The sequence below is a fragment of the Balaenoptera musculus genome, chromosome 18, assembly GCF_009873245.2.
Source record: "Balaenoptera musculus isolate JJ_BM4_2016_0621 chromosome 18, mBalMus1.pri.v3, whole genome shotgun sequence".
Lineage (NCBI taxonomy): Eukaryota > Metazoa > Chordata > Mammalia > Artiodactyla > Balaenopteridae > Balaenoptera > Balaenoptera musculus.
Window position 1 is genome coordinate 18734799 of NC_045802.1, and position 17052 is coordinate 18751850.

Genomic DNA, 17052 nt, shown 5'->3' on the forward strand with positions numbered 1-17052 from the left:
AAACTACCCCAGATTGGAATTTGAATAATTTACACTACAATTATTTTGAGTAACACTGTAATTCAAATGCATGATTTAGTGGGGTAAAATATGGCATGGATGTAACGAGACTGTAAAGGACGGTAGCACAGAGAAGAACCTGAGTAGCCAGGGGACTGGACTATTTATTCAGAGAGTCTAAGATCTGATGGTGAGGAAGTAAACTACTGCATTCACTTAGTGTGCAGGCCCTGTGAGGGTGTGGAGGAGGGTGAGATATAATCCCTGCCTTCAAGGATCTCAAAGGCCTTAAGCCAATCAATGATTTACTGTAAAAACTGCCTCTTGCTGGAAACAAGCACTGAAGAGATTATTTTGCAGCACAGATTACGTTTCTTTTACTAGCTTGAAGAGAGAAAATGGGTTAGAGATGAGAGCCAAAGAATAGTTCCCCTATTTTTTTTCTCTCTTGCATCACCCTCACAATTATAAACAGAAAATCTTCATTATGTCTTCTGATGTTTCAAAAATGGCATACTTAAAAATTATTTATGAGACTTGTTTTTTAAAACTTAATTTACTCCTATTGTTAAAAAAAATTCACGGACTTAAGACCTGAGAAACTATATAAAGAAGCAATTAGAAACACCTACCTTCCATTCTTATCCTCCATCTGAAGGTGGTACTGAACAGAATCTGTCGACAATGTCTTTGGGGTTCCTTCTCCCCACTTCAGTTTAAGGTTCTGGTGGCTGAAGGCAACACATTCCAGACGAGGTGGATCAGGAGGGAGGGGTTTAGTTTTTAATTTTATCATGTGGCTGAAAGGACCAGCTCCAAGGCTATTCAAGGCTTGAATTCGTATTCTAAGTGCCATATTAAAAAAAAAGAAAAAGTTTAGTTTATGATTATTCTATTTAAAGTGTCTCTCTGGTCTAGGCAAAAATTAACATAGTTTTTACTGTGTACCTGTATGTTGTATCTGGTTGCAAACTGTCTAGAATGTAGCTTGTAACCTTTCCCACAGTCAAGGGCTGTTTATCTCCAAAGTCTATGCTGTAGGCAAGGATTTCTGAACCATGATCACAAGGCTTTTCCCAGCTTACGGCAAGGCATGTAGACGGTGAATAGTTGGGATTTTCTATATCATCATCACTTACTTCTTGAAGACAAGTCACAATACCAGGAACTGATGGTGGAGTCACACAGGCTACTACTTCACTGAAAGGGCCTGCACCCACAATACTCAGAGCCTACAAATTAACAGAGCCCAAAAGGTAAAGACGCAATCATGAAAATGCTCACAGAACGCAAAACTCTGGATAGAGTAAAGTGACAAGGCCCTGAACGCCTTTACCTGGACTCTGCAATAATAGGTAGTTGCTGGTGAAAGTCCTTTTAGTTCATAACTGAGACCGGGCCCACAGTAACATATCTGCATACTTCCTTCAACTCCTCCCCACTCCAATCGATATTCAGTGACATCAGTTCCATTACTCAAAGGGACCTTTAAATTAAGAAAAAGATAAAGGTCTTAAGTCCTGACATGATTAAATAGCTTTTGGGCAAAAATGTTCTTTACCTGAGCATATAAAAAACAGAATTTAAACTGTTCAATATTACATTTTTATTCATTAAGGCCACCTGAATTTACGATTTGTCAAAAAGTATAACTTTGTTTTCAATTAGAAGTAGAAATATGACTGAATCACTTTAGAAAGAGTATTTTAAGGTAAATATACTTCAAAACAATTCTATTAAGTAATATAAATGTTAAATCGTACAAGGACATTTTCTTTGTTAAATTTCAAAAGAAACTGAAAATGTAATTATCATTGATTATTACTATATGCAATAAATATACTAGAGACAATAAACATAAGAGAAATAGTATTATAATAATTCCTATGAATGTTTGTTCTGAACATTAAGCTCACCGTGGCTAAATATCTCAGTACCGAGACAAAGCCTTTGATAAAATACAAAGCACATCACGAATCTAAATACTTGTAATGTAAATATACCTTATTTAAATGATTCAAAGAGAAAAAAGAATTCACTTTTTACCAAGTGAATTTAACTAGGACTTACTCTTTGTATAATTTATGGAGATGAAATGCACAGTATCTTTATTCTTTTATATAAACTGTTTTAATCACTTAAATATAAGTCAAGGAAATTATAGTACCTCCCAATTCACTTGTGCACAAGTTGCAGATCTCCATGTAACTTGAGGGGGCTTGCACTGATCTGGTGGTCCAGGGGCTGTAGTAATATCACATTTTTCTGAAAATGGTCCAAACTAGAAAAACAAATATTAACCAGTGTTTTCATTTTTCACCTACCAACTGCACAGCTCTCCATAAATATTCACAAATAATCAAATTCATCATCCCTTTCCTTTAAGACTAATTGGACATAATAAAACTCTAAAAGAAATCACAGAAAGTAAAGATTTAATTAATGATCATGGAAGTAAATATGTGGGGTATTTTAAAGTTTCATTTACTGTAGTTTCTTCTCTTGCCCCTTATTACTTCACGAATTGTTTTTGTAAAAAGGGCAGGGCATTCAGCAATTGGGTTGGTCAAATAAATAGGAAGAAATTCTGTGAAGAGTGAAGAGATGATACCAATTAAAGGCGTGAGAGGTGATGGGCATAAATTATATCTTAAAATTTAGAATAGCTTTAGTAGGGTGTAAAAATGTAAATTCTCTGGAAATACAGAGAACAAATATTAAGATGATTTTGACAGGTTATCACAAACCTGAAAATATAGGTTAAAGACACTAGCACTAAAGATGTTAATCCCAGTGTACTGCAGCCTTGAGGGGCTGACAAGATCATGACTTCAGAAAGGAAGGAATGACGTACGCAAGGAATGCCAACAAAGTATATAAAACTGACATGTAAGAAATTTAAAAGTAAGTTTACAGATACAATGAACTCAGTTGGAGAATGAGACATAAAACACAGCACAGTTTACTAAAATCTGAAATAAAGGGGAGAGACTTGTCAGTTTAATTTTACGAAATTTTAATTATACTGTAGTTTAAAGAAACACAGTGCTAACTCAGTTAAAGTAAGAAATCAGTGCTTTGTCCTTAAAGAAGTTTTAATTCAGAGGGACGGGAGGTGTCACAGTTGAGTGGAAAGGGCGCTGGCTCTGGGGTCTGAGGCAGTGGCTGGCTTCCACCACTTCTTCGTCTGTGTGACTGCTGGGGCAGGTATCAGCTTTTCTGAGCCCCAGCTTCCTCAGCAGTAAAATGGAGATATCATCTGTTTTGTCCATTTATGGAGTTGTACATAGATAATATATTTTTTTTAAAAACCCACACACACACACAAAAAAGAAAAACAACAAAAAAAGAAAAAAAAAGAAAAAAGAAAAACCCACACAAAACCAGAATGCTTAGAATGTAAGTTTTCTCCTTTAGGCAAAAAATGAATCACAACTAGTTGCAAACTAAAAAAAAGTAAATGCTGCATTTAACCAGCCTCAAAACACTTAATAACTCTAAGTATTTCATCTTATGATCATGTTTCTACTCTTTTTACGAAGTAAACCCTATTAGCACTGCCTGAAAGGCAAGCTTTAGCTCAGCTAAAGTCCAAAGTGTCACATATTGTAAGTGGGGTTTGAAAATACTGAGATTCTATAACAATTAAGTTATGGTATACACTGACTTCTCTCTTATTTATCAACAGAGGCTTATTAAAAACTGTAAAATTTGGAGTTGCATGTTGAAAGCAAAATGGTCAAATAATGGGTACAATGACGTATGTTATATGAAATACCACTGAGATGATAATTCAGTCAGCTCAGTCTTCCTACCCCCATTTTGTTAGCTGCACGCAGTCTGAAGCTGTAAGTCTTTCCAGGAAGAAGGCTGCTCACTGTACATTCCACTTCAGAACCTTGGTAAACTTCTCTGGGTTCATCTCTTTCTACAGGAGACATTTCCACACCATAGCAAGAAATGGGTGATCCACCACTGACCAAAGGGGGTCCTAAAGGTGGAAAGATTCATGCAATTTAACAAGAGGAATATATTTAATACTAACTTAATTATAATTTATTACCAAAATGAAAATTACCCCATCGTAACTGTATTTCTTTTGCTTTGGGTCTACCCTGTAATCTGGGAGGGAGGCATGGGCCAGGAGGCACAGCTGGAGTCTGCACAAGTAAAGATTCAGATACCTGCCAAAACAAAAGCAAAAACAAAACGAAAATGCCCCAAGCCAAATAATCAGACTGCTTTTGTTAGAGGAAAATAAGACAAACACAAAGATTGCACCAATAATTTGAAACTGTACTTGACTATCAACAGAAAAGGAATAAAGTTCTGAATAAAATCAAGCCCAATTAAATCATTAAAACTCAAATTTTATACAGGCAAATAAAATAAAGACATGTATTATGTGACCACTAGATAAAAAGAAAGTTACCAGAAAAAAAACCCCAACCCCCCCCCCAAAACTCTTCTTTCCATAATTAAAAAAACCCTAAAAAAACCCAACAAAAAAACCCCTCCATATAACCTAATGGACATTATTTTTGATCATGTCCAAATGGCTCTACAAATCTCTTCTAAAGAAGGATGTTTTAACATTCTGTAAATGCTATCTGCTGTGTTTTCAGGAGGTTTAGACTATTTTGTCCACTTGATTGTATTTGTAACCTAAACATTAATTTATTTATTATTAAAAAAAATCTTTCCTTCACCCTAAAAATAATTTAAAAATCAGGTAAGTTTTCCCAAGTATTTGGCATCTTTCCAGGTATTTGGTATTACTTTTAATTTCTATGCTGTTAAAAAAAATCTTTTAGTTTTATTTTAAAAAACTTTCTCTTAAAAACACTGACACAAACTCAGTGCCATATTCATTATCTGCACTGCATTTAAACTTTTTCCAAACATAAATAAAATATTTGGTCATCACCTTATTCAGAAAGGCATTCATATAAGAATACTATAGATGCTATATTAGAAAGATAGGTGTCTTTTTTTGGTGGGGGGAGGGGAGTGGGGGTTTGCTTATTCAAAAAATCTAGGAAGATTTTCTTATTAAAGAAAATGAAGCAATTGGATCCAAAGCCTGTTGGGCAGGACTTGCAACTCAGTTTCACAGTACTCTCATTTTCAACAAAACGCTTATAATTCATTAAAAAGAATAAATATATGTTTTCATATATTTATTCTTCCAAAGCTAAACAGCAACCAGACAATAGATATTCACTAAATTTTGACCATAAGCTAAGTACTATATGTATTAGAATAATCTGGTCACTATAAATTTAACCACCTGGGTTATACATTTATGATTTATTTCAATATTTGAGGTGGCATCTGATGATCTCATCTCATTTGACCAAACTTGGAAAAAAAAAATCTGCATGTAAGTATTACCGCACTCTGTCCCCCATCACTGATGCAGTAAACTCGAAAACGATAGAAACAGCCTGGATTCAGTCGATCGCAAAGATGTTCCCTAGTAGCTCCACTGTATATCATATCCCACTTGTTTCCTGTAAGGTGAAGAATTATGTTCAATCAGCTACCAGGTAATGTTTAACATTTTGGTACCATGGACATAGCAGGTATCCTAGCTTCACTAAGTAAGTGTTTATGTAATTTGTCAGAAACAACTTAAGCCTGTTTTTAGTTTCCTGGAAATGATCTAATTTTTTTTATGTGTGCAGCTTCCTAGACCAATTTGCATGGCTTTGTTGAAGTGAAATATCTCTGTAACTCTGTGCAGACTTCGGCTTAGACTGATAATTTACTTTTAATTAAACATTTTAAGTGTTTACTGGGCCGGTAATAACATTATATAACACACAAAGAATAGAAAGAACCAATACCATAGGAAGTTTAGTCTTAATTAAAAGACATCCTTATTTTTTGCAAGGAAATAGGCCATTTGATAGAAATAAAGATTGTTAAATGTGTGATTCAAGAATAAAGTTTACTAGGCAAAGAATTTATTACTAAAACTAGTATAATGTAAGTTAAATTTTAGAAGATGATTTTTCTGATACATCTGGGTATAAATCTAACTGAGTAAGCTAACCTTCAGAAGACTTTAGGTATACTGGAACTGAGCAATGCAAACAAAGGAGGGAAAAAAATAAGAAAACAATATAGCTATACAGCAGTCTTGCATTTGAGTCACTGTATTTCTGGAGATTACAACTTAAAGTGGGTCATAATAGGCAAAATCTTAAATGCTACAAACAAAGGAAAAAATCAAGAGAAAAAAAAGAGATTATACAAAATTTAAAATCATGAAGAGTAAAGGTAGACTGGTATAAATCTATCAATTTTTAATAGATATTCTTACCATGAGAACCTTCTGCCATCTCTACTACATATTTACTGATGGCTGTTCCTCCATTGTCTTTTGGTGGGTCTTTCCAAAGAAGCAAAAGTGTTATTAGGCAGAGTATATACAACTAAAAAAATCACATAAACTCATAATAGACAAACTACCAAACCCAGGATTGCTCTAAAAGAAAAAAGAATCACCTGCAATGATTTAAAAAAAAATTAACTCCAGCATCTCATTTACTCTCTTGTTTTTGCATAAGGTAGTACATAAGCAGGTGCTCAATTAATTTTTGTTTTAAATGAATAAGTGATTTTAATTTCTCGTGAAAACCAGGATGAGACAGGAAACTGTAGCTACAAGTTCAGTAATCTTTCATTTCACACATTGCTGCCCCTGCTCAAAGTTCTACAGTGGACCCCAAGTGTTTCCTCCATCAAATCTGAACTTAGTATGTGTGACTACAAAGCCATCCTCAAACAGTAAATGAGTCTCACATTTCTCACTGAACTTACTTGAGCTAACAAATTTATTCAAGTATCTTAAAAATGATCTAAATATTCAAATCATTTTAATCAAATATAAAAGTAATGATATACAAGTATGCATAATATCTTACCCCAAGTTATTTTAAAACTATGTGAATGTATCTTTCCTTTAACTGAGGGCTTTACAGGTACTCCCGGTTTATCAGGGCATGTAGTAAATTCAACTACTTCACTTGGATTACTTTTACCTTCTGAGTTATAAGCAATAACCTATGATGAGAACACAAAGACATAAAATAATTAATGTTTGATACCTAATGATATAGGCTTAACGAACAAAGTGATGAGAGACAACTAGGCTCAGTCAAATGATTTATGTGAGGATTGCTTGTCTTCAAAAGGGACTCAGCATTAAAAACAAAGGGGATCCATCCATGTCTCTATATACACCAATATGTATAAAATAGATAACTAATGAGAACCTGCTGTATAGCACAGGGAACTCCACTTCACTGTACAGTAGAAACTAACACAATAGTAAAACAACTATACCCCAATTTAAAAAATAAATAAAAACAAAAACAAACAAAAGGGACTTAGCATATATGAAGAAAATTCAGATATAACCCCCTTTTAGAATCAGTCTTGAAAATACAAGTATAAGTCTAACATTTTGATACTAAACAAGAGTCATCACTGGAACAAGCTATAAGCTATCTGGTGATACTTGATGGGCTTTAGGCTTGCTTTAACTTATTCTTTTATTATTCTTCAGGGGTTTAAAAAAATGCCCACAAATTCTCTGAATTTCCTCTCTTTAAAAGATAAAGGTTAATTCCTCTTCCCTTTGAATTGTACTTAATGACTTGCTTCTAACAAACAATGCAGAAGAAATGATGGTATGTGTATCTTCCCTATGGAGAAGCCCAGGTGGTGAGGAACTAAAACCTCTGACCAAGAGACAGCAAGGAGCTGAGGACTCCTGGCAAAAAGTTCACTTGAGTGAACTTGAAAGCACATCCTCCAGCCACAGTCAAGCCTTCAGAGGACTGTAGCCCCAGCTGACATCTTGATTGCAACCTCATAGAAACCCTGCATCACAACCATCCAGCCAAGCTTGTCCTGAATTCCTGACCCACAGAAACTGTGACATAATAAATGTTCATTTTTTCAAGCTAAGTTGTGCAGCAATAGATAAATATAATTCATATTTATAATAATTATATTTATTCAATATAATTATATTTTTCACTTTAGAAATTTAATTACATATATATTTTAAAAATTTTATTTATTTTACTTATTTTTGATCGCATTGGGTCTTGGTTGCTGCGCATGGGCTTTCCCTAGTTGCGGCGAGCGGGGGTTACTCTTTCTTGCAGTGCGCGTGCTTCTCATTGCGGTGGCTTCTCTTGTTGCAGAGCACGGGCTCAGGGCACGTGGGCTCAGTAGCTGCGGCATGTGGGCTCAGTAGCTGTGGCTCGCGGGCTCTAGAGCGCAGGCTCAGTAGTTGTGGAGCACGGGCTTAGTTGCTCCGTGGCATGTGGGATCTTCCCAGACCAGGGCTCAAACCCGTGTCCCATGCATTGGCAGGCAGATTCCTAACCACTGAGCCACCAGGAAAGCCCTATGTTTGTATTTTTACCTATCTCTTCTACTGAACTTAAAAGTTCCTCAAGTCCAATATCAAACTTGATATGATTTTCTCTTCTCCAAACCTGCTCCATCTCTGTTCTTCCCCATCAGTAAAAAGCACTACTACCATTTACCTAGTTACTCAAGCCAAAAATCTAGAAGGATCTTTGATCCTTTCTCTAAACCTATTTGTCAAATCTATTAGTAAATCCTGTACTCTACCTCCACTTCTCTGTTTTCTATACCTACCACAACCTTAGTTAAAGCCTCCTTTATTTTATGTTTGCTGAATGACTGTAACATACTACTAATTAGTTTCTCAGCTTTCATTCCTTTCCTTAACCTCATCTATTCTCTACATGGCAGCCAGAGGGACTTTATCACTTCTCAGCTTCATGGCTTCTCATTTTACCAGAATAAAATCTAAATTCTTATCTACAAAGCCCTATGTGATTCCACCCCTGACTACCTCTACTCCAAAGGTTCGGGTCTTTTACGTTAGCAGTTATTTCCTTTGCCTGGAATGTTCTTTTTGACCTTGACATGCCACCTCCTTCTTGTTATTCAGATCTGTTTAAATGCCATTTCCAAAAAGACTTCCTCGACTACCCAGTCATTCTGTCAACTCACCCTATTTTAGTTAACTTGCATAGCACTTATCACTATCTAATATTTGTTTGCTTGTTTGTCATCTATTCCTTCCACTAGGATATTAGCTGTTTTGATCGCTATTGAATTCTTATTGTTTAGAAGAGTGCTTATCATAGAGCAGATGCTCAATAATTATTGGCTGAATGAATGAGCCATAGGTGGGGACCACTATGACGTGACACTACAGACGAGGATCTAAATAAATCTATTACCCCAAATAACTCATGCAACCCATGAGAACTCAGTAAAATTTAGTCCAGTTGTTCAGTTTTGCTCAGGCTTCCTCATCAGTTCTCCCACATATTCAGATAGAATTTCAGGATGTTTTCTCACTCTGCTGCTTTACAAATTAGACTACAAAGGGGGTCAAAACACTTTCAACACAGTACACAGTGTTTACTTAAACCTCACAACTAGAGGAAGATTTTTTTAAAAAACTGAAGTATAGTTGATGTACAATATAAGTTACAGGGTGTACAATACAGTGATTCACAATTTTTTAAGGTTATACTCCATTTATAGTTATTATAAAATATTTTCTATATTCCGTGTATTGTACAATGTCTTTTAAAAAAAAGAAACTTATTTATTTATTTATTTATTTATGGCTGTGTTGGGTCTTTGTTGCTGCACACGGGCTTTCTCTAGTTGTAGCGAATGGGGGCTACTCTTCCTTGCGATGCGTGGGCTTCTCATTGCAGTGGCTTTTCTTTGTTGTGGAGCACAGGCTCTAGGCGTGCAGGCTTCAGTAGTTGTGGCACACGGGCTCAGCAGCTGTGGCTCGCAGGCTACAGAGCACAGGCCCAGTAGTTGTGGCGCACAGGCTTAGTTGCTCTGCGGCATGTGGGATCTTTCTGGACCAGGGCTCGAACCCGTGTCCCCTGCACTGGCAGGCGGATTCTTAACCGCTGCACCACCAGGGAAGTCCCAACGTCTTTTTTTTTTTAACTTTTTATTTTATATTGGAGCTTAGCCGATTAACAATGTTGTGATAGTTTCAGGTGCACAGCAAAACACCTCAGCCATATATATATATATATATATATATATATATATATATATATATATATATATATATATATACATACACATGCAACCATTCTCCCCCAAACTCCCCTCCTATCCAGGCTGCCACATAACATTGAGCAGAGTTCCCTGTGCTATACAGTAGGTCCTTGTTGGTTATCCATTTTAAATATGGCAGTGTTGTACAGTATGTCTTTATACTTATTTTTTTATACCTAGTAGTTTGTACCTCTTAGTCCCCTACCCCTACAGTGGCCCCTCCAAAGGAAGCTTTTATTTTTTAATTTTTATTTATATACTTATTAAAATCTTTGGCTGCACCGTGCCGCATGCGGGATCTTAGTTCCCTGACCAGGGATCGAACCTGCGCCCCCCACGTTGGAAGGCAGAATCTTAACCACTGGACCACCAGGGAAGTCTGAGGAAGCTTTTAAAGTAAAAGCAGACTCCATAAAAACCATAAGATCCACTAATTATGTTTTTAAAGCTATATATGTCAGCACTGCCTTTTACTCCAGTTAGCCAGTAAGGTATAAAACCATATTTTCCTCCAAATTTTACAAATAATCAAAGCATTCATTTAGTGTCCACCACAGAGGGAGCACTGTGCTAATAACTCTAGCTGTGGTGCACTTTTTACCTTCAAAGAGCTTAGAATCTTTGTGCAGATTCTAAGCAGACAGGCAATATGCATATCAAAACAATTAGGCAACAGAAGAAAGATTACTATGGCCTAAAATGGTCCAGAAAGGCTTTGAAAAAGCAAATGAAAGTGATAACGGGGTTTTCACAGACAACAGCAGTGAAAAGGGGAAGACTGGGTAAGAGAGAATAGAAAGACGTGAGTACAGGAGCAGAAGGGAATAATAAACAGTGAGCTCTGCTCAGGGAAGGATGAGTATTCAGTGTGGTGAGGGAGCCAGTTCAAGTAAGAAGTGAAAGGCAGTGCAGTTAAAAAACTGAATGGCTTGGAATATAAAGAACCTTATAACAAATTAAGGAAATTGTATTTTGGAGGGAAAGCTGTGTTTCAGACAGATTAATCTAGGTATAAAATATAACTTGGATTAGAAGGTGAGCAATTAGCTTGAAAGTGATACAGAACAGGTTTGGAGATTTAGTACTCTTTAGGACAGAAATGACAGCTGGCATAAGGCAAAGAGATGATATTTCCAAGGCAGAAAGGGATATTCCAAGTAGAACTAAGGACTAAACTTGGGCACACTTAGATGAGGGCAAAGGAGAAAGGGAGACATCATAAAATGACAACAGACAAGATGAGAAAGAAGAGGGAACATGACTCTGTACTGTCATAGATGCTGATGTATGAGCAAATTTCAATGATGGAAGATAAGTGAAATTGATGGACCCAGATACTGTTTTGATTTCTCTTCACCTGTGAGAAGGCCTCAAAAACAAGTAATAAGCTGAAGTAAAGGTATCTAAGGGTTCTCAGCTCAAGGTACTCAGACCTTGACTTTTAGAAGCCTTGCTACTTGAAAACATATTTTTCAGGAACTTCAGGAAATAAGGCATTAGTTTTCTAGTGGCCCAGAGTCATAGGGACTGGCCACTAGTCTCTGAAGGTTTTAATTCTTTCTTTAAAATCTGGACACTAGGTCCTAGCACAGCTTCCAAGTGAACCACTGGATGGAATTAGCATTGTTCACTTGTTTATCACTCTGAATTTTAAATGATTTTAAGAATTCTGATTGCTCTCTTATGCTTTAAAGTTTTATTTTCATTTTTCTTTTGTCCTTTAAATTTTTTCATTGTTCTGATTTTGTTTTAGTATTTTGAGTGTCCTAGGATTGTCCTTACTGTACAACCTAGAACTCTGGCATTTGGTAAACTTGCTCAAATTTGAATTTTATGTTAATCGTATCCTTATTGTTTCTTTACAAACAATAATATACTATTTAGTCACTACTTCCTGCATTATAACATTTTTATTGCTTTTGCTTAGTATTCTATGATTTCTTTTAGAGTGTTAAGATTTTACTTTGATATGTTTGCTTGAAAGAGGAGACTGCAAATGTCAAGCTAGAAAGGAAGACTCAGACATAGAAGTAGGATTTAATGATTCAACCCCACCTCAGCTGGCACCCAGTTCATGGCAGATTCAAAATAAATGTTTGAGCTTCTAGAAAACTACATACAGTCACCATTTTCTATTTCCTAATATTTTTTTCCCTCCTCTAGATCAGTGGTTCTCAAATTTTCACAAGCATCAGAATCACCTGAAGAGCCTGCTAAAATACAGATTGCTAGGCCTTACTCCCAGAATTTTAAAATAAATTTACCAGATTATAAAGACATTAACAACTTCTCTTTTAAAGATCTGCTGGTATGATAATCATTACTAAAGTAAAAATGCAATCCAACACCATAAGAGGAAAACTGGAATAAATGTGCATACTTCTTAGGTATTTTATAAATCTTGTCAATAATAATAACTGTATTTTAAAATTAAAATGACCCAGTGTTATCAGAAGTTTTAAAAAGGAAGATAATATACAAAATAAAGCATGACAAATATAATCATTATGAACTGCATAATCAAATTTCCCATTATCATTAAAATTTTCTTAGGTTCTCAAGGAGTAATAAAATTTATCTTTTGCTTTTTAATAGTGAAAACAATTTACGATGGCTTTTATCAGTTATTTGAAATAAGTTGTTTAAACAAGCAATGGTAGGAAAATTCAAATGTTGAATTTATCAACTAATAAGCATCCTGTTACATTTTGGGGAAAACCTCTGCATAAAAATGTAGGCTGGCTTATATTAACTGGTATATTAGCTAATTCAAGCACTGTCTGCCAAGAAATAGCAATGCATATCACCAACCAAGTCAGAGCTAAAATATATGCTAGAATGGATGAAATACTAGGAAAGATACAGAATTTTCAGGAGTCTCCATAGGAGAAGAATTTTCAAAGCTTGCTACTGCTTCAAGTGAGCAAGAATGATATGTAGAGTCTCCAGGCCTCAAGCAAGCAAGAATGACATGAGGTAGGTTGGGTGGAAGCAGCAGCATCTGCCTAGTAGAAACTCAAGCACCCTGAATAGGACTCTAGGGAAGGATATAAAGGAAAGAGGAGGAGTTTCATCCAATAAGTAAATATTGTGAACATATGTGGGGCAAAGTTTCTCACTGATGATGATGGGAGTTAGAAATAAGTAAAGGGAGAAAATTAGAATTAACCTATGGCACTAGATTAAATGGAGGTTTTTGGTGCAAACTCATGATTTTTAAAAATAGATATCCTAGAAATAAGAATATAAATGTATTTGTGCATGTAAATTGTGTATGTGTGTGTGTATACACACACACAAGACATACATACATACATCTAGTTCTTAGCCTTGTCCACTGAGAGGATGCCCAGGAGTAGCAATACCCTTATAGCATTAAGTATACTTACTACCCAGATCTTGACTTCTAAATACCATTGTCCACTCAAAGGACCCAGGTGCTTTGAGAAATGGCCAATATCAAGGTTGACGAAGAGAAAGTACAAGATGAGAATGAAATATCATGTGCCAGAAAGAGTGGGCTCAAAGAATGATGGGGGGGGGGGCATGTCAAAAAAATTCAGAAGTCAGCCTGACAAGGGCTCCCAAATCTAAGACAATTTGAACCTCCTAACTGACAGCCATAGCAACAAAACATAACCCACGCAGTAAACAGGAATCCATGAGTTCATACTGATATAAATAAATGAGAAAAGAAAGCTTTTCCTTATAGTATAATGCCAATTAATAAATGTAGAAGGAATGATAAAATTTAAAAAAATCACCACTTGGCAACCATTAATCATGATTACTGAATAATTGATTCAGGCAAGATTTATCAATGGGTGTTAAAACTAGTGGGTGAAACTTTGATGAGGAACAAGATGTCTACAGAGTATTTACAAAATACTTATCACAAAGGGAAAAAGAACAACTTTACAGTGAAGAAACATGGTAGATATCACCTTCATCAAGTAACTACTAGTGACTGGACAACTGAAACTGTGCACCACTAGATAGAGCATTAAAATATCATTACTTTTTTCTGATACACCTGCCAAAAAAGCATATTCTGACTATGTTCAATGACATCCACATTTTAAAAGATGTTTTGTTCACATTTTGCAAATAAGACTCCTGTAAAACATTAAGACTTTTGAATTTAAATACATAAAATTTGAGAAGCATTATTATATAGTAAGAAAGTAAAACAATAAAGCTCATTAGAAAAGGCCAAAATATTTAAGATTTAAAACCACAGGAATGAGGCATGTACCTGCCTTTAAAACAGGAACAATAAGAACAACAAACAGATCTTTCAAGGGCTTTCAAAGCTTACCTTAAATTTATACTTTGTACTACGTCTGAGATTTTTCACTGTGTAAGCAAGGTCTTCTCCATCATATTTAGGCTTAAAACCATATCCCTGGAAAGGGAAAATAAGTCTTCATTAGAGGTCTAACAGCAGAAATATGGGGAATAAGGAATATGTGAAAAGATTCAGGTCCTCTTCATCTTCTGTTACGTGCAATGTGATTAATGTTTGGTTGAGGGTAATCTTCACCTTGATGCTTCTATCTTGAGTAGACAGATCCAGAAATGCTACTGAACATTTGTAGGAGGATGGAGAAGACCACTTATTCTCAGTAAATACAGCAGCCAAGAGAAGATCTTTGTATTGAGGGAAAATGAGAGACAATGGTAACATCACGATCAGTAAGCTTATCCCTAGAACTAACAGGAATTTCCCAGACAGATGTTGCAAGAGCTAAACAAAACCATAACTATTTAACTTTCCCTGAACACATAACTGTGTTTAGGTGAATAGATGAATAGTTGGTTGTGCTGGCAGGTTGTGATGTCACTTAGGTTTGGCATTATTTATAGCCCCAGGGACAATGCTTCACTACTTTCCCAATGTTATTTTTAAAAATTAAAAAGACTGAGATATAATTCCCAAACCATAAAATTCCCATTTTTAAAGTATAAAGTTCAATGGTTTATAGTATAGTCACAAACTTGTGAAACCATTGTTTAATTCCTAGTTCCAGAATAAAACCTGTACTTTACTTTCTGGTTAGCAGTCACTTTCTCTCTTTTCTTATACACCAATATACTTTCTATCTCTATTATACACCAATATATTTCTATCTCTATGGATTTGCCTATACCCATAGAAATGGAATCACACAATATGCAGTTTTCTGTGACTGGGTTCTTTATTTAGCATAATGTTTTCAAGGCTCATTCATGTTGTGGCATATGTCAGTACTCCATTCCCTTATGTGGCTGAATGATATTCTACTGCACAGATATATTACACTTTGTTTATCCATTCATCAGCTGATGGACATTTTGGTTAGTCCCACTTTTTGGCTATTATTATTAATGCTGCTGTGAACATTGGTGTACAAAGTTTTGTACAAACATGTATTTTCAATTCTTCTGGGTATACACCTAGAATGGACCAAGCTATTTTTTTTTAAATTAATTTTTATTGGCGTATAGTTGCTGTACAACGTTGTGTTAGTTTCTACTGTACAGCAAAATGAACCAGCTATACATATACATATAACCCCTTTTTTGGATTTCCTTCCCATTTAGGTCACTACAGTGCATTAAATACAGTTCCCTGTGCTATACAGTATGTTCTCATTAGTTGTCTATGGACCAAGCTATTTGTGACTCATATTGCTTCAGAGTAACTCTGAAAAGCTATGGAACTATATATAACTAGGAGAAGACAGCCTAACTCTTGTTTAGCTCAGTTCTAGCTCACAGGAGATGAGACATTGGTAACTAGATTCAGGCTGCACTATATAGTCTCATGTGAGGCTCTTCAAAGTTTCTGTGGCACTTGGAGAAGCAATGCATGAACACAGTTGGAGAAGGGAAACATTCTCTTTTCTTATCTTTTAGAGTTGCTTAGTCTAAGGCTGTGGTGATCCTTCCCTCTCTTTATTTTCCCCAAAACATATATACTTAAAATGTAGTCTGTGTTGTTCCCAGGCATAAAATGTATCCCAATACATCAAGAAAACAAAAGGCTGAGTTGTCCCTCACTTCCAGTCCCTCCCAAACAGTAACGAACTGAGGTTTCAAAGCATTTGGGAAAGGATCTAACTATTGTGGCAATATTTACTGTATCAGGATTAATGTCACACTGAAATGTTTTAAATACCATATTTAAAATACATACTTACTGAAGTTTCTTCCTCCATCTCTAAAATATAAGAAATTCCTTCATCTGATGGTGTTCCTGAGGGTTTACTCCATTGTAAGGATAACCAAGTAACCCCAGCTTTAATTAATATAGGACTTGCTGGCATAGAAGGGGCACAGCCTGAGGTGTAATATAAGACTTCTTCACTAAAACCACTGTTGAAGCAAATGGTTTTTAAAAAGGAATGAAAAAAAGTTATTTTTTATAGCCAAAGAACTCATTTTTGATAAGTGACATTTTGGGGGCAAATGATAATTTTGATAACTAATTATAATCCAATAATATATCTTGGATTTGGTAATATCTTTATGGTAACCAGGTCAGATACCTAAAAGTGAATTAGTATTCTTTTAAAACTGCAGTTTATGTAATTAACAAATTCTCTTTTAGCTTTGCTAGGTTAGTAACACATCTTAACTAAATCAACCAAGTGATAACTAAGGCAGAATTTTTAGTGGATAATTTGGACTGTGAATAATTTACACAAATGAATAGTCTAAAATAGCTACATTAAAATGTATCTTACCTTGGACCATAGTCATTTTTGGCTGATAGTCTAAATTTACAACCCATTGCTGGTGACAGTTTAGTAATTTTAAATTGCTTTTGTAAGCCCGTGTAACACTGACAAAATTCTCCATTTCCTTTTCCCTAAAAGAAACAGTTATTATAATTCATTGTACATTACTGTAAAGAGA

General features: G+C 35.4%; 1 protein-coding gene across 6 annotated transcripts in view; it reads right to left on the reverse strand.

Annotated features, from left to right (window-relative positions):
* Positions 1–17052, reverse strand: part of FNDC3A (fibronectin type III domain containing 3A) — a 189972-nt gene that overhangs the window by 18147 nt on the left and 154773 nt on the right. For all 6 annotated transcript variants that reach the window (XR_005017181.1, XM_036831425.1, XM_036831424.1 and 3 more), the window contains 12 exons: positions 16881–17005; positions 16335–16509; positions 14471–14557; positions 6933–7071; positions 6329–6397; positions 5395–5513; positions 4079–4184; positions 3816–3991; positions 2168–2281; positions 1337–1486; positions 949–1232; positions 633–845 (listed from right to left, as the gene is read on the reverse strand). Coding sequence is in view for 5 of the 6 variants with exons in the window: in XM_036831425.1 (XP_036687320.1) it covers positions 633–845; positions 949–1232; positions 1337–1486; positions 2168–2281; positions 3816–3991; positions 4079–4184; positions 5395–5513; positions 6329–6397; positions 6933–7071; positions 14471–14557; positions 16335–16509; positions 16881–17005 (1757 nt within the window). In the remaining variant the exon portion in view is untranslated. The remainder of the gene's footprint in view (positions 1–632; positions 846–948; positions 1233–1336; positions 1487–2167; positions 2282–3815; positions 3992–4078; positions 4185–5394; positions 5514–6328; positions 6398–6932; positions 7072–14470; positions 14558–16334; positions 16510–16880; positions 17006–17052) is intronic.